The sequence below is a fragment of the Haliaeetus leucocephalus genome, unplaced genomic scaffold, assembly GCF_000737465.1.
Source record: "Haliaeetus leucocephalus isolate CR32 unplaced genomic scaffold, Haliaeetus_leucocephalus-4.0 Scaffold802, whole genome shotgun sequence".
NCBI classification, from domain to species: domain Eukaryota; kingdom Metazoa; phylum Chordata; class Aves; order Accipitriformes; family Accipitridae; genus Haliaeetus; species Haliaeetus leucocephalus.
This window is the reverse complement of record NW_010973238.1, coordinates 5,223,246-5,247,078: the sequence shown is the minus strand read 5'-3', so window position 1 is coordinate 5,247,078 and position 23,833 is coordinate 5,223,246. Positions and strand designations below refer to the sequence as shown.

General features: G+C 38.2%; 1 protein-coding gene across 1 annotated transcript in view; it reads left to right on the top strand.

Annotated features, from left to right (window-relative positions):
* The window catches only part of TMEM132C (transmembrane protein 132C), a 157,932-nt gene that overhangs the window by 110,346 nt on the left and 23,753 nt on the right, over nucleotides 1-23,833 (top strand). The window contains exon 5 of the mRNA XM_010581755.1: nucleotides 18,540-18,683. Coding sequence (XP_010580057.1) covers nucleotides 18,540-18,683 — 144 coding nt within the window. The remainder of the gene's footprint in view (nucleotides 1-18,539; nucleotides 18,684-23,833) is intronic.

Here is a 23,833-nt window from a genome sequence, read left to right as displayed (position 1 = left end):
TAATATACTAGTTTTCCTCTAAACTAGTGCGCTCTCATTAGCTTTAGCTAATGATCTGTTGTCTTCACCTAACTGATAAATACAAGTCCAGGCACTGCCCAAACTTACTCCAGACAAACAAACCTTTTTGGTTTGCCTTAGAGAGTAAATGGCCTCCACCTTCTCATGCTGTCACTTAAAAGAGAGACAGGTTGAACAGTGTCTGCCAGAGCAGACCAGGTATGTTTGCAAACACAGCAGTTGCTCAGCCAGCTTGAGCATTAAGTGGGTTAGCTGTGACCCATACTGAAAAACAGAACAATTTCTTAATTGGCAGCTTCTAATGATTATTTTGATCTGTAAAGAGAGTTTTAATATTTCTGGGGAATACCTCATTCTTCACAAGCAGGTGAAATACTCATCTAGCAGAACTATGAATTGCTCAGGCTGGACTCTAATTAATGAGGTCCTGAGGTGGTCCAGCCTGGACACTGAAACTATCTAGACAACAAGGAGGTGCTTTACTGTAATGTAAGATAATGAGTGAGCATGGGGAAAAAAAATCACCAGGACTTTTATAAGCTTCAGTGTTATAATGAGCTACCCCAAGCATTAAAAAACCCAGCAACTTTTCCCCTTCAGTTTGCTATTAGATGCATGTTTGCCTTACTCTGCTTTCAGTTTACAGTTCATTATCCAGCCAGACTCTCATCACTGAGGGTGTTTGTCATGGAATTCATTAGGAATCTGTACTTCAAACTCAGCTGTTCTGCTTGAGGGAGATTAAACAGTAAAACCTAGAACAGGGTTCAGTACTGTCCTGGGGAGAAAGCTAGCACCGTGCTTCTGGCTCTTTCTTTTTGCCTGCATAGCAGCTGCTATAAAGACATGGGGAGCAGCGGTGGGGATGGGTTTTGATCTATTCATAATCCCAGTATCAAAAGTGTACCAAGACCACACCAAAGCTTGTGCTACTAACAAAACCTACTTTGCCAAGCTAGAGGGGCTGTATGCAAAGGTCTTTCTGCAATGTCCCAGCTCTCCAGATTGGTGCACATATGCTAAATGAATTAACAGACCAAACCTACACTGTGGCAGTGGCCCCATTGCTGTGGTGTGTGCTTTAGACCATAGTTAAACTGCAGGGCCTGGCAATGTAAATCGGCACAGACAGTGAACCTATCAAGATTGTTTTTCCCCTCAGAAACAAATCATGCCTAATATTTAAAGCACCAGCACCATAGCATGAGCATCAGCAAACCAGCACGCTGGGGTGAGAGAGGGAATTTCAGCAAGCAAATGGAAACAAAAGTAACACTGACATTAATTTTAATCAGGTCCTAGTCATCTGATTTGTCCTCTGTATTTTTTTCTCTAGCAAAGCTGATTGTCTTTCTGCAAGATTTGTTACCTCACAAACCAGTAATATAGGCTGTAATGATGTAATTTATTGCTGCAATTTGCTTTTGGAAATCCTCTATTAGTGAAAAATAGCAACAGCACAGTTTTATTAATTACAGTGGTTGAATATTGAATGCTGACTGTCACTATCAGGATTAGTGACTGTGTTGTACTCTGCTCTCCAAGGCCCTGTAGGACGAGAGCTGTGCATGTTTTGGAGGTTGTGAAATGAGTATTTTGATTAAACTAAGTGTAAAAAAAATAATTCAAGTTCACTGGGGAGTTTGAGAAAATGATAGAGGGAAACGTTAGCCTGTAAATTCAGTATTGAAAAACACACCAGTATGTTACTGCACCACATAATGTGCTTACGTATAGTATGGTTCTGCAGCATAGCCCATTTATCTATACCTCTACCCCCAAACTACTTCTGACAGTTCAAACCTTCAGGTTCATTATTGAATTTTACTCTCAATATGCCATTCCAGGGAGAACGACTTTATCTCTTATTTTCTTTTTTTTCTTTAATGTGGAAATTTTATACCTCAGCATAACACTTTTATTTTCATCTGCGTAAACCAGATTTTACCAGGATGTAGCTGGGGAAAGAGCATGTGGACAAAATCACCTTGTGCGATCGAAAGGTGAATTCTCTTCCTTTTGTGTTCTGAAACAGCACACAATTGAGTGAGATCCAAAAGGCTTGCTATAACCTCTTTGTGATCTTGAGTTCTCATTTTGGAGAGCTAACAGAAGGTAGAAGGCCTCCTGCTGCATATATTATGTCAGCAGCAGAAACCAAAGTGATCAGTCTAAGACCTGGATGTACTTGGAATCATTTTGTATAGGGTACTACGTGCCCGTGTGCCAATATCAAGTTTTTATATGGCTTGAAGCTTCGATTGAGCCGGCAGAGAAGACTATGTTTTAGATTCTGGATGTGGGACAAAATGTCAATTGCAAGCATTGAAAAGGAGTGACTAACAGTGGAGCTGCCAGCTGGCATGAGGTATCCTGCGGCATATGTTTTAAGAATGCCTGGAAGCTTCAGGAGTGAGCTTCGTGTGGTAATAAATAAGTCATTCGAGACTCAGCAATTCCTCCTCGCTGCTCTTACCTCATTCAAATTATGGACTACTCATTGAGCACTGAGAGACTCCAATATGCAAAAACAGGAATTCTCTGATGGACTGGGAGCCGCATGTCTGGAGTTAGCTTCTGCCTCTTTGGGATCTTTGGCAACACTCAGGTCCACAGCAGTTTACTCATCTTTAAAATGGACACAGTAGTTAATATTTCCTATGTTACCATGTAAGTATTTGGCTTACAGGATCATTCTGTACTACTGATTCTTTATAAAGGAAAATCCTCTGCTTAAACATGAATGCCAGTCTCCCCTACTCAATACTGGCAATGTTGTTCTGGTCCTGAAGAGTAAAAATATAAGTGAAGCAAGGTCTGTGGCTAGAGGGAATGTCTTTTATTAGGCCATTCAATAGAGTTAGAAAAAACAGCCAAGCTTTCAAGCACATAGATCCTTTTTCAAGCCTCTTTCAGTGTTGTAAGTTGCTGTGAGATGCTCAGATAAAGATAATGATCACTGTGGTTGCTCCAGGTTATACTAACAAATAAAATATTGCTTTAAACAAATGGATTTGATCCCTTTGTCGTTCATATCACTGACTTACACAATGATCATAGCAACCTATTTCAAGGATGCTTTTCTAGCCATGAACCTCTAGCCAGCATGATCTTGCAAAGCAACCCCTGAAGGTAAAACATGTTTTTGCTTGAGTAAGGAGAAAATAATTGCATCTGTGATTATACATACTTTATATATTTAATTTGCCTCCTTCTACATATATGCTGGGTTTAGTTCCTATATATTATAAGGCCTACCAGTCTGTTAGACATGTGTCTGATCAATAATTTAATTTTCCTGTCTCACTCTCATCTCTTTAACTGTAGTAAGTTTCTGATGTCTGTACAGTATCTGCTCTCATTAATGCAGTAATCTTGTTCCTGCCCTCTGTGTGTTTTGCTTATGTGGACCTGCTATGAAGTCAGTGAAATCAATAAACTATTTGAAAAGGAAAAACAATCTAGAGGCAAGGATAGGAAATAATAATGACTATTTTCTGCATTTTATTACTACTTTTTCATAGCAGTTTTGTAAGAATCTCTGTTGTGTCTTTTTTACAGATTTTGCTTATCGAAAATTAAAAACTGTACAGCCAAAATAAGAAAAGAGCAAGTTTCTCTCTTCTCTTGCTGATTTCAAAATAGACTAAATTAAATTGAAATAATTTATCAGAAGCTGCCTGTTTCACTTCCACTGTGGTTTAAATAGAGTTCCGACATCCACAAACTTGAGTCAAGTGCTCATGTGTGCTCCACAGCCCAAAATTGAGGACCTTAAGGAACTTATAGAAGATGAATACTGCCTATTAGAAGGAGAAAGTAACTCATTAATAATCCATGACATATTAATCTACACAAATAAAACAAGTTCACAACCCTCCACAGCAGCCATAAAAATCATCCATGTATCATACAGTACCCCAGTTACTTAAAACAAGAAATTGTCCTTGAGACTTAATCCTTAAAGTCCATAAAGCTTTTAAAATTGTTTCACCCCAGCTGTAGAATGCATGCCACCCCACACTGTGATCAGTACTGTGCCGTTCCCTTGAAACAATTAAGCTAGATATGATTTTACCTTGATTTTCCAAACTGAACACTTTATTCACCACCAGTGTGGCTTGTAGCACTATATAAAACTTGGTTCATATTCAGTAGAATCTGGGGGCTCCACCTGAAATTCCAGGAGTGGGTTATAGTAGGCACCCTATTTTCATTGACTGTAATAGAGTTTCTACTTCCACTGTAAACAAATGGAGTAAGGGCAGTAGCCCCTCTGTAAATGGGGAGCTGAAGCACAAAGATGACAGATTGGAAAGTTAACTAGCATTAAGTTAATTCAAGGAGAAGAAAGAAGGAGGTGATCCAGGTCCTACACATAGGTGTCTAATACCATTAAAGATGTGGCAGAGTCTGAGCCATCCATCCAGGACTACCAGGTATGACACAGGACCTACAGGAGACTGGTGGCCTTATGGAGGAGCATCTGGAGGCCAGGCATGATACCGAAGAGCATGTAAATGGCACTCTGTTCTTAAGCACTTCAGTCTTTTCCCAGAGCTGCAAGTTGTGAATTGGATCTGTTGTGAAGCACATCCCCAAACATGTCATCCTTTTTTTGTCTGTAACTATGTGGATATCTTCAGTGTATAGTTTAGTTTATCAAACTATACTTCCTTGGCAGCTTTTCCTGCTACTGCTGAACAACACAGCACTACAAACTGCAGCAAATAAAAAGTGTACATAAGTATTTGTAAACATCAGAAGCCCACTGTAAGGCTTCTTTAAGCTCTTCCTGAGTCCCATCATACAGAAACCATGTTAAGATTACTATCATTGCTGCCAAGCATGACTTTGTGCTACTGTTGTACTCCATGTCTGTGCAGGCTCCAGCCATGTCAGTGATGATGCTGGTTTCATATTGACCACAGTGAACATCTGCAACATGTTAAGGGATAAACTCTCAACAACAAAATTATCACTGTGGTCCAGATCATCACTAAGTGGTGGAAAACCCCTTGTATCTGCCATATCTTATTAGCGTAACAGCCAAATAAATCAATCAGTTTTATCTGAGGAGTAGGACCCCAATCCTTCAGGTGGAAGTCAGCGGAGGTTTATAGGAGTGCTTGGGTCTGTCTAAAGGAAAGCACATTACAGAGGACTCTTGAAGGTTTACTCCATAATGCTTGATAGAATGGACCTCGGCTTTACTGAAGCCATTGGCAAAATCACTGTTGATTTCAGTGGGGTCAGGTTTTAAAAAATTATGTTTGCAAAATATTTACAGTAAGAAATATCTGGGATAGAAATGTGTTATATATAAAATGAAAAGTACTGTCTCTGCCTGTAATCAAGTATGTGGCTTCTATTAACAAGGAATGCCTCATAATCTTGTTTCCATTATAGTTGTGTATGTATTTGTGTGCATATAGATTACTCACATATATACATGTAGTGTGTAATTGTGTGTGCATCCATGCATGTGTCCTAATATGCTTGTATATTTTCAATCTGCAACTGTCTATTGATTACAGCTATTACAGCAATATTATTATAGATATATAGCCAACTATATAACAGGGCTGCAGGTTTAATTGAAATGAACATGGGAAGAATTTCAAATTGCTAATGAAAATTGCCTTTTTACTACCAGCTATATTCCCACAGTCATCACAGACCGGAGACATCACCAGAACTGTGGTGGTTCTGCTTAATGGTGGAGCAAGCCCAATTTAACTGGGGGTCCATTTCCAAATAACTTCCTCAGACTCATGAAAAAGGAAAGTAAATGACTGACAGATCTTGAGCCCAGAAAATGCCCTTAAATTGACAGATTTCACATATTAGTCTTTTTTGCAACAGAAGAGAACTGTAAGCCATGAAATTATTTCAGCAAGAAAATATTATATAGCTCCATCCATGGCTGCTTAAGCATCCATGAACTATTCCATTATAAGATCACCAGGTGGCTATTGCCTTTCTCTCCCATTCAGGCTTTACCAATATTCCCACTCCCATCTGTGATAAACTTAATAGGACCATTCAGCAATGGGGAAAACATGAGAGGTGTTCATCATAGCTGAAGGCTTTCTCAGACAATTATTCCTTAGACGTTTGAGTAAATGAAAAGCTATTTTTGTGATTAGAAAGGATAGAATGTGTTGCAGTTTCTGAGGCCATTTTATTGGCATAGCTTTCGGTATCTGTAACAAATATTTATCCTTTCCTGGGGATGTTGTAAGTAGCTACAGTCACTGAACTAACGCTCTTAATATGTTTCTCTCCACTCTATTTTCCAAGCACGTGGCTACTCTTCTAAGAGTGCTTGTTAGGTAAAAAATTACATATATGAGTATGTGTTTTAGATGTTGTCATATGTCTACTATAGATGAAATATGTATAATTTATGCACTACATAAATGTATAAAAACATAAGTTTTCAAGAGAACTTAGGACAGTTTATTGCTTGTATTCATCAGGTGTAAGTGTATTCATAAGTATCTGTAAGTATACTTATATCCATAAGTAGCAATGCTTTGAAACAACAACAGCGATGATTCTCAAGTATGTCGGTCTCAGAATAAGGGCTTTTAACCTGTCACTTCACAGCTTTTCATCTGTTTGCATTTTCTATGCTCAAAATAACCAATAATGATGCTGGAGTTGGAATATCTCAGGTAATCACTCACAATTCAGCCCATAACTACAATTTTTTCTCTCTAGATAATGTGTTTCCTATGTAAGTGCTTTCATTTCTAAGTCAATTTAGCAAAATACTGAAAGTGAGGAATGAAATTTCAAAAAAAGGAGCAGGTAGTTTCCTGTGTTACACTTATGCATCTTCTAAAAAATCAGGTTTTTTGTTTCATTTGTGTCTAAGTATAGAGAAATAAAATGTGCGCTTCTTCTTGCCATCTTCTCCAGTCACCTTTATGTCCTTATTCTATATTTTAAGTCGTTCTAGAAAGATGAAGTGTGGGCTTCTGCTTCTCATCTCCTGCAGTTGTTCTTAAAACTTCTTCTGTGTTTTAAGTGGTTCCAGAATTGTTTCCTTTGAAGTCATTTTCAGTTACAGACTCTTCCTCCACACAGCAGGAAATACCATCTTTCTTTGAAAATACGTATTTGCCACTGGATCCTGACATATCTGTTCTAGGCAACAGGAAACAGAGACAGCTCTAGCATAATACTTGTGTTTTGGTGAGCTGTACCTAATTGAATTTAGTGTCACAGCTTCTAGAAAACAGAGGCCCCCAGCCAGAGGCTCACTCACTGTTGATACACATTGATTATGATAGACACTTAGAAAAAGACAAATGATGCACATTTGCAGCTTTTAAGGTGGTAAAGGAAGACACAATCAAGCATGAAAATGTTCAGTTGATTTTATTTCATGTCCTTATTAATTTGCATTTTGCATCACCTAGGGGGTTAGATTATCTAATGAGATCATCTTGTCAGAGTAATTTAGGGTGGTAGGGAAGGTTTGAAGTTATTTCTTGAGGATTTGATTCATTGAAAAAAAAGGGGATGAATGCAAGTGTAATACATTGTCATGTGTGAGCTAAGCATGTTACTCTGCCTGACTCAAGCAGGGTAACAGTTCTTGTGACAGGTGGAAGGAAGGAGTTTTGGAGACTGTACTCATTGTCTGCAGTCTTGGGGGAATCTGTCTGACATCTCTTTCCTTGCAGAAGGTTTGCTGGTTGTTGCTGCTGTAGGGAATGCCTCTCCCAACTTACTTCGTAATTAGTTTGGTCCCTCATGATTTAGCTGTCTGGATCTTCTAAGTTCCTCCAAGGATGCAGGTTCCCTAAGGAGTCAGCAATCATTGTTTTAATGGAACCCATGCTGTCTGTGGGAAAAGGACCATACATTTCTCTTCCACCTTACTTTATGCTAGGTAAATACAGGTTTTAAGATAAAATAAAACAAAGGCTTTGTATATAAAAAAATTAAAAAAGCCATAAGGGATCAAATCAAGACCCATTTAGCCAAAGTGTTATTTGGGGGTCCATAATTTATAAATAAAAGTAATTTGATTTTTTGTTTTGTTTTGATATAACATTGGGGCTATATATTTCCCCAAATATTTTTGGAAAATAAAATGGAAAGAAAACTAGAACACTTCAATATTTTTGGAGTATTTTATTCAGCAAGAAAACCAAACCCAAACTGTATCAGATGGTGTGGGAATGATTTTTCTCTTTCCTATATCTGTTTAGAAAACAACAAGAATTAGTTATTCACCAAGATGTGCTGAGAATCAGTTGATCTGGTTGCTTTTTTTTCCTCCTTGGTGTAGAAACAGTCTCTTATTATAGTCACTGCTCAGCATATTGACATCCAGCTATTATGTGGAGCCAGAATGGGGTTACTTTTATACAAATAATCAATACAAGTAGCACTGATATTCAGGCAGTGGAACTTTACTGGTAGAAATATTAATGGAAGCACTTGGATCCTGATTCCACAAGGGAGAGGAAATAAGATTTCTTGGTTAGTCTCAGTGCCTGTGGCAAACTATTACAGCTCCAAAATCAAGTTTTGAATTGCTATTGTGAACCGCATATGATAAACTTAGTATTAAAAATACAGTAAAGTAAATACCTCTGAAACAAATTTGTTAAAAGAAATCTGAATTTGATTCTCAGTTGTTCAGAAGTGGAAGAAGTGATAGGACCTTCAGAGGCATTAAACTTATCTGAACCTACTGGCTAATAAGGTTTCTTCATTCCACCAAGTTTCAAACATGTTGGAAATGGAGAGACAGAGACTGGTTATCCCTCTTCAGCAGATCACAGAAAGCTACCTTGTCTGCTAGTATAATTGCTGTTTCCATAAGCTCTGAAGAAAGGGCATTCATTAGCCTGCAGCTTGAAGCAAAATATTTCTTACTGTCCTTTTTGGAGGATTCATCCTTATTATAAAACAGGCTGTATCTATTGCTCGTTTTTCTGCTAGCCAGAATACTGTTTACGGACTTTGCAAATGGGAAGTTTATGCTGGTAAGATTTTACTTTTTTATTCGAAATTACAAGCAATAAGAAGTGAGATCCTGTTGTCATAATAATCTGGGTAGAGTCCAGACCTCTGTACCTGACCTTAAGTCAATGTGGCCTTCATACTGATACACAGATCCGAGTAATGGCTTTATAACATTCTTCCGTCATTTTACGTCACTAACTGTAAACAGAACAAAGCAATTAAAGGCATGGTTAATTTTGTTCAGTTGCTCCAGTTTCTTCTTACTTTTTAAAAGAGGTGCTCACTTTTGAGTGATGATAGAATTACATTTAGCAATACAGCCAGCATCTGCTAAATCAAAGTAATCATTGGCTATGTTCCTTTTTGCACGTTTGAATGCTAGCAGGGTAGACTCACTGCAAGGAAAGTGTGGATTAGTCATCCAAGAATCCAAAGATATTTTTCTGCATCCCTATCTGTTAATATGTTCTACATTCCCCTTTTCTGCAGAGCATAATTTATCAGGACTCAAAAATTCCACTAGCAGAGTATTTGAAAACTGTACAAGCAGGGAATAAAGTGGAACGGTTTGTTGCTAATGTAGGGGACCAGTAATTAAGATTTATCTCAATATGGAGACTAAACAGAGACAAGATCATTGATTAAAAAGGCACTGCATTTGCAGAACACTGAGTTCCCATTTTGAAAATACACTCAGATCTTTGTCATAAATTACATGGTTCACAAAAACAACAGGGAAGAGTGTACTGGGCCCAAGACATTCCCATCCCAGCTGAGTGCCATTTGCTTCCTCTCCTTCTGGCCCCAGAAATCTGCCACTGTTTTCCTTGCAGTGGTCCAGCCCCAGGAGAAATGGGTGAGGGACTCCAGCCTAGCCTGTGCACTCATGGACTTTACCTGTGTACCGATGGTGGTCAAAGCTACTCTTCTGGGAGGTGAGAAATATGAGTCTGAATCCCTTTCTTATGTCCCTGTTTCCACATTTCCTCCACTTACCTTCTTTAAGACTCCTGGACACCCACAGACATCATGTTGATCAAGGTCTTCAAGCAAATGTTGGACAGAACAATGCCAACATGCACCTCTGGGTCTTTCCATGGGTGATGCTTTATCTGTGTTTGACTTCTGCATTATTTGTTCTCCAGGGCAGGTATGGTCCTTAATTTTTGTGCCATGTACGTTGTTGGCCATTTAACAAAGATTTAATAAAGAGAAGATACCTCACAGTGTTGTCATGTGTCAAAAAGAATTAGCATCCAAAAGAAACGTTGAGATCCTTTATTCTACTATGCTCGTCAAAAACAAATTGCAGAAATGGCAACTTTTATTGAATAAGTCTGTTTCTTATGTAGATTTTGAGTGGCCTTATTTTTCACCACTCTTAATTTGTTCATTAGTTCACATTTTCCTTGGCAGTATGGACGTTAGAGTCATGGAGTAACCTGGATTCCATCTGGATCCATGTTTGAATACAGATGGATACTAGTAAGTAAGCAAGTTGTCCCCCTTTGTGTTTACTGCTTGAGGGCATTACCCCATTTCTTTTGCAATGTGAGATTACTCATGAAGTAAAAGTCCTCATGTTATAAACTGATGAATGAAGCAGAGCAGGATTTACATGTGATGGGCCAATAGCATTGGAATGAAGTCAAAGAAAAGAGCAACCCAAAACCTGACCAACAAAATTTGCCCTTCCCCGCTGCCTGCCATGGAGTGAATCTGCCTCAGGGAGGTCCTTAATCATGCAAACTCTTTGGTCTGTAGAAACACTCCTGTCCTTCTGAAGTGTGTGCTAAGAATTTAAAAACAGAATGTCAGCTTCTTTCCCTTCTTGTATATGCTGTCCGTGAATGTGGAGTGTCAGTGAATCCAGTTGGCAGAAAGCACAATGTATACTTTACTTTTAATCATAGGATTATGTAGATAAAGAATCTGCTGCCTAACAATGTTATTTCCTTAATCGGCTGTAATCTTAGTAGTATTAATAACTCAAATCTACAACCATTGTGTTATCAGACTCACAAATCAGCATAACAATTGTCTGCAGTGCAGTACAGCTCTGTGCATCACTCTAACTAGGATGCCCTGGAAACTTGTGATTCATAACTTAGTACTCATCAGTAGACTATTTATGGTGTTTACAACTGGCATATGTGGAGTTTACTTTATATGTCCCACATCTCCATCTTCCTCTCTTGTAAATGTGTTGCCAGGGTGTCACTGTTCATCAAGGGCGATGGGTTGAACAATAGTTGGAAGCACAGTACAGCTCCTGGAGCTCTCCTGCACAGGCATTGTCTCCACCGATTCAAGTGCTGTCAACAGCATGCAAGCATGCTGCTTCTGTCCTTTTTCCATAAGACAAATAGTGTTTTGATTTTTAAGGTAGACAGTGCCCAACTGCCTCTTTTCCACAAACTTTTTCCAGAAGCTTTCCTTGTAAATTAAAACATAATTGGCATTTCTGTGTCACACCTTCAGGTCTACAGCGTAGGTTTGTTACTCATGAGGTAGTGTGTTTGTGTGAGGGAGAAATTTTAATGCTAAGCTATGATTAACATCATTCTATGGGATTCCACTTACAGAGTTTTCAGCCTGTAAACAGGACCATTCTCATGACCTCAGGCTCCCATGGATTTCTCTTGATAACACCATCTAATCGGATTTAGAGTTTAATTAAACAGCTGTCACTTTGCTTCCTCATTCTGCTGCAATTTAATGTTGAATTAGTTCCTAAATTAGTCAAGGCTGAATGCTTGCCTTCTTACAGTTGAGAGGTTGGATGAACATAAGGTTTGCTCTTCAGCTAAATTCAAGCAACTAAGGCTCACATTCTGTATTCTTGCTCTTTGCACAGAGCTCCCACTGACATCGGTAGAAGTTCCCTGACTGAAACAGGGATGGAATAAAATGTGAGATTCCTGCAGAGTCAACTGTAGTGTTACCTAACTTCAAATGACCAAATATGAGCACACACTTCTTCTCAGCTCTGGCTAGCATACATCAGCTTTATGGATGTTATTTTCCCTTTCTAAAAAAGTACTGATTTTTCTGAAAACCAGTTCTTCTGAGTTTTCTGTGAAGTAGCACAATGAGTGCAGCTGTGAAAGAAAATGTTTAGACAAATACTACTGCTAGTGGACTTTATCAAAATTAACCCTGATGTAACCAAGACCAGAGTATCAACAAAAGTTTATAGTACTCTGAATCATAGCATTGGCTCCAAGCAGGAAAGCTCAGAGACTTCTGTAGAAGTCTCAGGATTTTGATACATCAAATTCTATATAATGGTCTCACTGAACTCAGGTCTCAGTGTGATATAATGTAGTGTCTGACTCCCTGCCTGACTCCGATCTCACCATTTTTCTTTGAAATGCCAGTTAATTATTCTCCTGATCTACTCTAATGTAATAACAAGATTCGTAACTGTGGTAACTTGATACAGGCACACACAGAGGAGTTCCAAACCAGTAGGCTGATAGAACTCACCAGTTCTAGCCTGTAGGCTTCTTGATTAAATCTTTTTTTTTCCTTTCTTTTTTTTTTTCCCAAATCAAGTATGCAGAGAAATGAATGGGAGTACCCCTTTGTCCTAACTAGTTGCACTTGAGTCACAACTTATCAAGTGCTTAGCTATAAAGAGGTGTGAAAGCCACTCAGCCACTCTTACTTTCTTTGTTTATCTGGGGAAAGCAAGGCAGATAAGCAGTAGAAGGTGCTCCTGTTATGAAGATTTCATACCACACTTGCTGTATACGTATGCCAGGAGAGAAGCTTTTCTTTATCTGTACTTGGTTTCAGGTTGTGACCCCAGGGCTTCATTTCTGAAGTCACTGAACCACGCTGAAGGTTTGTGTAGAGGAGGTACAATTCTGTGTCCCTGATGCAGAGCCTGATGGTTCGGGTCCTTTGCTGGGGTTTTGAGGAGGTAAATGTAGTGCTGATTTGAGCTAGACTAGTACACAAGATATTGTCTGGGCTGGGAAAGAGGAGATGTTTTGTTAGTGGACGATCAAAATGCTATGTCGGGTAAAGACATTTACTTGGTTCTATTTATGAGATTTAGCTTGAAGTCAAAACTTACCAATAATTTTTTGAAGTAATTCCTTATGCACACAATTCAATGGTTTGCTTTTTAATATCTCCTTTGATTACAGCCTTATGTCTAACCACCAGAGTCTTCCTGTAAACATTAGAAGAACAAGAAAAAAATGTTCTTTAGTGCTACTGTTTGTTAATTAAATATGTTTAAATAGTAATTACTTCCTTCATATACTATATTTATTGAAGGGATGCCCTGGTAACAGGAAAGAACCATCCTAATTGGGAATTGGTAGGTAGTTCTTCATACAACAAAAACAACTCTGCAGAGTCAAATGTTGTTGGGATTTGGTCATTGTGTTGCAAAGACAGTTTGAGGCTTCCAAAGAAGTTCAGAGCTCAAATGCCCCTTCTGAGTCAATGAGAATTATACATTTAGTTCTCCATTTCAACTTTGGAAATGACAACCCTTGCTTTTTTAGAGTTTGTAATACACTTACAGAAACTTCTTTCCAACCTGGATATTGATGCTTACTTATAACTCATCCTCTTTCTGTTTTTTTCAATTTACTTTACACTACTTTCCCCATTTTTTAATTTATTGGGAACAAGTCCAAACATTGCTATCAGATGCTTTCAGTGTTTTGCCATACAAAATAAATTTGATTTTAAAACTTTAGTTGCTGCCTGCACAGAAAGTAGATTAGTTCTTGGGGGATTTTAAAAATTAAAGAATGTGGAAATGGCCAAGATACTGTGATTTTGAAAAGTGCCTACATTTTAAATGAGTTCTTAGCCTCTCTAAAGGTTTCTTAGTAATCTTGTTTGTACACTCCCAAATTAGCTTGCAAACAGGATAGTATATTGCATTTAAAAAAACCCATAAAATTCACCACCTATACTAGCTACCGTATTTCCTGTTCTGATGTGAGAATAATTGTTCTCTTAGTGTTGCTTGACATATCCTTAGAGAGTCAACTGTTATTTCTGCTTATTAGTGTATAATCAAAGATTTTACAGGAGGTGGCAGAATGCAAGGGAAACAAGTTTGGGTGCTGAATCAGAGCTCCATTGTCTGTGGTGCATGTTCAGAGTGCTCACTATTGCAGAGCAGGCAGACAGAATTCTATTTAAGCTTCTTTTATTTTTATGAATTTCAGTTCAGCTTTTGGGGATTCTTGGACCATGGATCCTTTCATATGTTATTTAGAATTTTCTGCCTAACAGCTTGTGTATGGGTGCAGACAATGGGTCAATTCTCTGTTGCATTAAAGCTGTTGGCTTTATTGCAGCAATATAAAGAAAACACAGAGGAGGCAGAAGTTGTGCCATAAGGCTATTCCATATACAGAGATGTAGGACACACATTTTTCTATTTTAGTTCTAAACAAAAAGACAATAGAATCAAGACTTGGTTCTTTGTTTTTGTTGTTTTAAAATACCACAGTTGAATAGCATAGAGCACTTACAGACTAAAAGAAGTGGCAGATTGGAGAATTGCTTTTAACATAGTGTGTAATATATTAATTTGCTTATACTTCAATATTTCTTAATCTGTGTAATATCGATGAATTATGACTGCTTTCAGTGGAGATGAGATGCAAAGGTTTCCATCTCTGCTCAAAGCTGTAGCTAGGTGGCTACCAGTTGCTTCCCAATGCTGAGGATTTCTGATGATTGTAATGGTACTAGCTATGAAGCCATTAGATAATATCTACGATATGTTTCCGTCTCCTTTGTGCACATCATGAATTTGAAATTCCTGAAGTTCATATCGGGCTACAGAGAAGGGATGTAACATTTCAGTAGCCCTTTATCATGACAAACGATGCCTTTTACAGTTTTGGGGGCAGATGCATCTCTGAAATAATGAATCAAAATAAATTCATTCAGATGCACACTACTTCCTTTAATGAAACCATTAGCAAAGGGCAGAAGATTGAGGTTTCTAATTGCTGATAATGTGCCAGTAGCCAAATTTTCTGTCTTCTCTCCAGAAAGGTCTTGGGAAATTTGAAAAGGTTTTTTAACCTTTGTCATAATGGCTTTATATCAAAGCCACTTAGAATTCAGATACACCAATAATGACCTATTGGAAAGACAGAAACAGAAGTGACAGATTATTACTTCACAATTGGTACATCAGCTCTGCTCTATATAGTGCAGAAAGCAGGAGTATCTGTCACATTTGCCTGTCAGGCTTTTCCATTTTAAAGGTATAGATAATTTTCTTTTATTCCGTGAAGAAGGATCATATTATTTGGGACGGGTGAAGCAGAATAGGGTTATTTAGAAAACAAGATATATAGGTTATTGTGTTATCATTCAATTTTGAAAAAATGGAGGCTACTAAGATACAGGGGTGGAGGGAACCACAAGAGGTCACCTGCTCCATTTCCTCTTCTACCTGACTCAAAGAACCTATGCTATTTCTGAATGATGTATAACGTGTTCTGCAAAGATCTCTTAGGCTAGACGTTTTCTTCTGCCCCAGACAACCTATTCCATCAACTCGTTATCATTATTTTCATAATAAAGATTGCCTTAATGTCAAACAAATCTTCCTTGTTGAAGTTTAAGCCCATTACTTCAGGCCCTGTCCATGAAAGTAGAAAATAGTTTATTCTTCCTCATTTTTTGAAAACTTTTATGTATATGGAGACAGTAATCATATTTCCCCATAATCTTTTCTAGGCTAAACAATCCCAATTCTTTCAGTCATTCGTCACAAATCTTATTTTCTAGTCTTTAATTTATTCTCCTTGTTCTTTTTTTATTTCTTTTCACTTGAGAAGGTTTTTCTTGACAGTATAGTTCTCAAAATTAGACGTAGTTCTTTAGCTGAGGCCTTGCTAGTGCTGAGTAGGAGTACCTCACATCTTACAGGTGATACTCCTCTTCATACAATTTACTGCGGGAGGGTTCTTTGGTTGGTTTGGTTTTGTTTTTTAACCACAACAGCATGCAATTACTGACTTGTGTTCAGTTGTGATCTATTCTAGTCCCCAAATGCTTTTCTAAGAGCAGCTTTTCCTGTTGAATCTTTTCTGTCCTGTATTTATAGGATTAGTTGTGCCTACAGAAACGAAGCAACTTGCATTTAACTTTGTTGCATCCCATTTTTTTAAACCCTATCTGCAATACTGGATATTAATCCTATCCTGTAGTGTTCCCATGGTGCTGTGGTGTAGGCTGAGAGCTGACCTGCAGCCATGGGTGGTGGTGCAGCAAACATGATTTAGCATCATGCTAGTGGCAGTCTCGCCATCACCCAGGGCAATGCCAGAGCAGACTAAGCAGCTGGTCTTTTTCTGGTGACATGCAGGGCTGGGAAATCAGAAGCACAGGATCCTCACGTGGGTCAGAGTGCCTTGTGGTCTTGTCTGCTGGGCTTCCCGCTTCTCTTCTCTCCTACTTTTCTTAACATTTGACTTCATGTTGAGGCCACTGAATACTCAGCGCTGCAGGCATGAGCAAAGCAGAGCTGGAGGAAGTTCAAATGACTCCCAGGCAGTTTGTTGCAAGTTAAACCTGGATGATGAATTTGCTCTGCTGCTTGTGGCACAAAAGTTTCACCTCATTGCATAATCAGGTCTTTGTTTTTATCTTCTTGGCAGTGGTGCAGAGCTTGTTTCCTTTTTGGTTTGTGTGTATATGATTTTCCGATTTGTCTTGAACTTCATAAATTACCATTAAATGCAAATACGGGTAAATCAGGGTATGTTTTATATCTGAAACTCGTTTCTATTTATGGGATTTCTCTTCCTCTGAGCCTGTCCCTTTAAATTAGATTTCTCTATCAGTAATACATATCAGTTGCTAAGGAAAAACTGGATCTGAGTAGAATAATTTCAAAGCAGAGCTGTGATAGCCTGAAAAGATGTCCTGTCATTTCCACAAACTCTCTTGCTGCTCCTTTGCCCTGGAGTCCTTAGTTCGAAGTGTTTAACACTGAGTCACAGAAAATAAGGCTTTGAGGGATCGAGGCAAAAGATTAATTTCGAAGGACATACAGCACTTGCAGTAGCCAAATACACAACAGAAAATATGTTGAACCTGCTTTTTTGTGAACCGTTGTGGGTTATTCAGTGCTTGTTGCTTTGGAAGACTGCAGACAGAGAGTAGATGGGTTTGTTACTGAGGTTTTTTTTCACAAATGTTGAGATCTGCTCCTTTGCATCTGTTTCTGGATTTACCAAAATGCCAGTACATGGAAATAAATACTTTTGGAACAAAGTTTTCAAGTGTGAGTGACAGAAGCTAAGCTCCAAAACCCATGCATTTCACTACAGCATTCTGTTGCTCAAAAATGCCGGGTACCCAGCAGAATTTGTGTGGGGGATGGCTCTACCTTTGAAAGACAAGAGTTCTGAGAATGGCTTTAGACTTTCCAGTTATATTATTTATAAATCTGGCTCTGATTTATTGTGTTGGGTAGCTTTGTTTTCATATATGCCATAGGAAGGAATTATTTAGGGTTCTTACTTTTCTAGAACAGTCAACATTCCTTTTTTAACAGGTTTTTTTTTTTAATTTGATGGGATTTCTTATGAGAGCTGTAGGAGAACCTGAGAAATAACAAGCTGCAAGATGAAAAGAAAATCTGACCTAGATTTCAAACTCACTAAACTTGAATTGAAAACAGTATCAACAGTATCAGTGCCCCATTTTGCTGCTGTTGATGTCAATGGCTGCATTCCTCATGACTTTGGTGCTGAGGATTTTGCTGAATGTTTTATTCACGTTACAGAATTGGAAGTTGAAAATTTGGAGACTACTTCAAAGTTCTTCCTGCATCGGAATCTTGGGAAGTATGGTGATGCTGAAACAGTTCAGGAGTTAGAAGAGTTGGCTTAGTCAATGGTGTATTGAAAGGCCTTTTTATGCCACGACCCAAGTTCAAACTTCAAATTTCCTTGTTATTTCCCTGCAGTTAATAGCATCACTAACTCCTCCTGGATTCCTTACTTTGCTTCATTGGCCATATCAAAGGAAATTAAATAATCTTGAAACTGTTCCAGATATGAAGTTCACAGAGAGGTCCCGTCTTTGCAATGGGCTTAGATTCAAAGAGCAATATTTTTACTTTCGAGGCTCTTGTATCCTGTCCCAAACATTGCCAATCCAATCCAGTTTAGTAAAAACTCTGAACTCATGTTTTGGAAAGTAAATACTGGGAAAAGTCCCTTATACTTAAAAAGTAGAAGCTACCTGTGATGTGTGCCTGCCTGGGCTGAATTTAGCTGCAGTCATGTTGCTCGCTATTTAACAGTGTGCAATGCAGCTGATTATTTAGAAGATAAAATACAGTTGGGATTTTACTACATTTTACCAAGCTGCGCCTATTAGAAGTTGAGATTAAATCATTAGCCACTGAGAACTACTGCATCTTTCTTGAGTGTAAATCCAGTTGAAGAGCTGATGCTTGCCTTTTGGAAATCTCTTTAGCTGTCTCTGAACGGTGCTGTGCTTTGTTTTGTGTACAGGACACGGAAATCCTGAACACTGCAATTCTCACGGGAAAAACAGTGGCAGTGCCCATCAAAGTGGTCTCCATTGAGGAGAACAGTGCTGTGACAGACATCTCTGAATCAGTTGAGTGCAAATCCTCTGATGAAGACGTCCTTAAAGTAAGTTTATGCCATGTATTGGTTTCTGAAATTTCATGTCTTTTTATACACAAAAGGATAATAGCCTGGGAACAACCGCTAAATCCATCCTGCAAATTAATTTTACTACTGTTTCAAAAGCATAAAGAGGGGATTTTTAAGAAAAGAGAGAGTTAGATGCAACAGTACAGCCACCACACTGAGTTTCAGTAGAATTTCAATGTTTAATTTTTGTGTCCTAATTTTAAAATGTCTTGGTAATGTCACCTCAGGTCCTCTGTGCACAGAGTTCATTCACTGCAAAACCAGCTCTGCTGTTAGTACTGCCTCTCCAGATGTTTCTTAGCACCTTTCCAGCTGTGATTATCACCTCCACAGCTGCATCAGTGGAATGGATTGGATGAGCATTCCTCAGCAACTGCAATGCAAAGTCATCCTGGTCGACTTCACATTCTGCCAAGAGCTGTTTTGAATTAACAACTTGATTCTGCACAGAAGTGGCTAGAAAGCATTCACATGACCGGTCCATCAATTTAGCACTAGCAGCTTAATGTCGCACAGTAACAAACACCAGCGGGGTGGTATTGTCTTAAGGCAACACAGCTATTTCAGCTGTGAATATGTAGTCGAAGCCCTGAAGGAAATTCACAGTTGTGCAGGGTGTCAGTACAAAGACAATGCTCTGCATGAATCCCGTTGCACTTCCCACACAGGACTTTCATGGTGCATGGTCTTTGAGCAAGGGTGATTTTACCCTTGATCTATAAGCTCTTTTGAATAGGGATTTTATTATATTATGTGATTTTACAGCATATAGCACAGTGGGCTTTGTGATGATATTCTTTAGGTGTCTTTAATATGCTATCAGCTCTCTTGGATGGATGTATAGTATACAAATACTAATGCCGCAGCGTTATGTATTACAGTCAGTTCAGTTTGTAGGTTCATGGAGAGCAATAAAACTCCTGTGAACTTTTGCACTATTGAATAATTTGCTGCACTATTGTAGAATTTAGGTAGAAGGATTTGTTATACCAGTAACTAAGGAGGTGGGAAAAATAGTCATACTTTGAACTAATGAAGCCATTATAGAAGCCTTTTACAGAAAGCTTTCTGCTTTCAGTGGATCCTTCAGAGCCAAACAAATCTCTCCAGTTTGCTGGAGCTTGAAGTGCTCCCATACATCAGATGCTTTACAGAGTTTTTAATCTCAAGAATTCCTGTTAACCTTTTTCCTAAGGAAGCCACCTAACTACAAATCAAAGTAAAAGCTGGAATTTAGTTTAGGGGTCATCCTGATTGTAACCTTATTGGAAACCACATTCCTGAGTAAGAAAAAATAGGAGATAGCATTCACAAATTAAAAAAAAATAAATTTTGAAAAGGACTACTGTGATCATCCAGATTAGCCATCTTGCTTAAATAGCTTACAAAATTTCCCCAAATAAGTCCAGCCCCATGGGGATTTCTTTTTCCGACAATGAAAATGACCAGTATTAAGTTCTTCCATTCAGAGGAAAACTCAGGTCAGGGAAAAAAAAAATGTATTTCTGATGGGCATTTGTTATACATCACCAGAAGATGCATAGAAAATGACAGCACAATGATTTCCCAAATAAAAATCCCTCTGCAAAAATGACTCCTGGGTTTTATAGCTTTGGAGCACATTGATCAAGGAGAAGTGAAATTCCCAAATCTTACAAAAAAAGAGTGTTCTTGCAGTAATTGTAGTACAGCCTGGACTATTGTAGTTCTCTAACAATTTGTTTGGAAAGCATGTCTCCTTGAAGCACTATGTCCTGTGATTAGCACATGGGACCCTGCTGTGCTCTTCTCTTACTTTCTACAGAAATAATTTATCTACACTAAAAGGGTTTCTTAAAATGGAGCCTGTTTGCGCTACCAGGACATTTTTAAGTGGCTTCTAGAAGCCTCCCTGTCCAGCCACTCTGAAGTTGAAGTGAAGCAAATAACTGGACGCTAACGCACAGTGTTTATTGGAATCAACTAGAGAAATTTTTCAGGTGTAATTTCTTTCTCTTCAGAAATGTTTTGAAATTGCTCAGATGAATAGAGAAACTATCTTCTATGTATTTAGAAATATATGCAGAATCTGTAGAGGAATGCATCTGTGACATGAGTGCTAACTGTTATAAAACATACAGCTAGTTAAAAAATAGAGTTCAATGAAATGCTTTGACAAAAAGGTTTTATCATCTCATCATAAAGAAAAAGGGACGCTTTTTTCATCTAGAATGTTCCAGTTTCCAGGAAATTTCTTTACATGGGGAAATGAAGTTTGGGGTTCAAGTCAAATTGACATCTTCCTATTGGTTCTGATTTTAAAAAGCACTCAGAAAGCTTCAAATGGGGCACAAAGGCCTTTCATCCTTAATTCATTTTGAAATTCCCCATCAAGCTTTTATGTTAAATTCTTTGGATATATCATTTTGCTCTGTAAAATACTGTTTTAGAGACCTTGTTGGGAGTAACCTTTCTGTTTTTAAAAAAAAAAAAGTCCAGTCATCATAAATTATATCTGCTGGGAAAACATCATGGCATCTTCAACAAAGAATGCATGCATGTGTTTACAGTTCATGTTCCTGAGCATCCCCGTCATAGCAGAACCAGAACATGTTTACAGGTATGAAAGCCTGTAGATTAAACCACAAACTAAGAAAAAAAAGGAGTTATTGATGAGAGCTATTCAATACTTAGACTATCGTCATCTAGAGGTTCACACAGATATTTTGGGTTGATTTCGATTGTGTGGAATTTCTGACAACTTTGGATTCAGACAAACATAACAGCATTAGGCTAGAAGTTGAAGATGATCGGTGCCTATTAGCACTTGGCTTGTAATATTTAGTCACTAAATAAATAAGTGTCCATTTGTATGGTTCATGTAAAGAGCCTAAAGGTAATGTTTCTGCCCAGCAATTTGAAAGACCATTAGATAAAAGCTTATTTGTATTAATTTTAACAGTGCCTTCAGTTTGGCTGCAATTACATTATCCTCAGTAACAGAGCCCAGTGGAAGTCTAAACGTAAGATATATGTGCAAATAACAGGTAATAGTTTCCCCAGTGATAAGCATGGTCTCCAGGCAGCTCAGTGCACAGTTTGTGTCCTGTCTTAATCTGCTGACTACTACTCCTTTTACTTTCTTTATTGTCTCATAGTTTCAACTCTTTATTTCCAAATTTACAGTTGATTTCATGAACTTTAAAAGTCTTTGAATGCTCTAGTCCTTCACACAGTGGTCCAACCTTTTAAAAGTGGACACAAAATTTATTATGGCACTAAAACTGAAGCAACAGACAAATTTTACTTCGCTAAGCTGGAATTTACCAATAGAATCCATATATCTGCATCCATTAATAGTAATTGCAGTTACATGCATAGGCTCCTTTTCATCTCCTGGAAATTCAAGTGGAACGTGGCTGCTTTTGCTGGTGCTTTTGTGCAGTTTGCTCAAGAGCGAATACTGCTCTGGATTCCAGGGTCACCTGGCTCCTAGAACAGATGCGGTTTCTTGCTGTGAAGAAGAGCACAGTTTCAGGAGACTTGCAATACCTTGTGACTTTTCCAGTTTGAAAGCTCTTGATGATGCTTACGAACTTGAGGATGTTTTTTTCCATGAAAATAACCTGAGTTCAAAAATCTTCAGTGCTGTGTATTTCAGAAGCTACTGTAAACATTTTGGGTTTGTATTTCATCATTCTTGGACTAGCTTTTGCCCCGTTGCTACATGAGGTATTGTTACATGAGGTATTGTGTTGCTGCATACATGGAATTGTGTTCTTATTGTATTGCTGTTATTTATAATTGCTGGATAAAATTAAAAGCTGGATACTTGTCTTAGTGTATTAGCCCTGAATCATACTCTAAAGACCTTGTTTACTAGTTTCTTTTCATTTTTAAATGGAAATAATAGCTTTGAGATGTATTCAGATCAAAACATGGATTCAGATAATACTAGTCCACACATGCAGCTGCTGTGGTTATCACTGGAAACGGAAACACAGATCTTACCTTTAAGATGTCCCTCAGTAGTTGTTAATGAACAGTGGGCTCTCGGCTTCATTGGGACTGATGAGTAGAGGATGACATTAACTGCAGGTAAAGGCCACTGCAAGAATGTTAGGAATTTCTGTTAGGAGCTAAAATCCAGGACAGAGTGTCACAGCTGTCCCTCTCTTATCACAGTCACTTGAAACAAAATCCCGGATCAAAGCAACAGTGAACTGTTGGGGGCTGAAAATCTGGTTAGGGGGGTTTATGGTTGAACTCTAGCTTAATAGCTAGAAAAGACTGGAGCTACTGCTGGTATCAACACTTTCAAAGCAATAGTGATGGGACTTATAAACACCTGTCAAGGTTACAGATCTTGTTTAAAGGCCCAATCCAGTAATCGTTTACACACATGAGTAACTTTACTGTGAATACTGCTGACACCAGGGAACGTACTCATATGAAAGAGTCATTTAGGATTCATAAATGTTTCAGAGTTTTTGCCATTTGTGGTGGAAACAGTTTATGAAATGAAATTAATTCTTAGTAGACCCAAACTCATGTTGAAATGTCTGCTGTCCGTTTGTGAATCTATTCAGATTAAAGGTTAGTCTGGGTGCCGTGAAACAAAGGATGCAGGAACGTCTCAGTTTGCCAGTAAGGAAGCTGACAGACAGGCATATTCATAAGAGATAAATAAATAGTTGTGTACTAATTGTAGTAATTTAGTTTTAAAATTGTGTATCTGGAACCATATCACAATACCCTATTTACTAAGAAAGAGTCATCAGCACTTCATTATTTAGACGATACTTTGCTATTGTCTTAATATACCCAATCTTACACAAATAGCTGTGCTTCAACCTCTACAGTTGTTTATTAAACTGCAAAGAAATTTCACCGCTCTTCCTTGCTGTCCAGTATTTGCAAAACTTGAAATGTGTTTTAAAACTAAATACAGAAGCACTGTTTTCACTTTGATAGGCAGAGGAACCGCTAGTGTCGTGGTTTAACCAGGACAACTATTTAGCAGCCTCCATAGGTATTTTTATTAAAAGTTGAGTTACTCATTTTTCTGCCAGTAGGTTGAATGCAGTTCCAAGCTGAGTGGCTGAGCGACAGGCAGCTATTAAAGAAGTGAACTCTTAAGCCTCAAT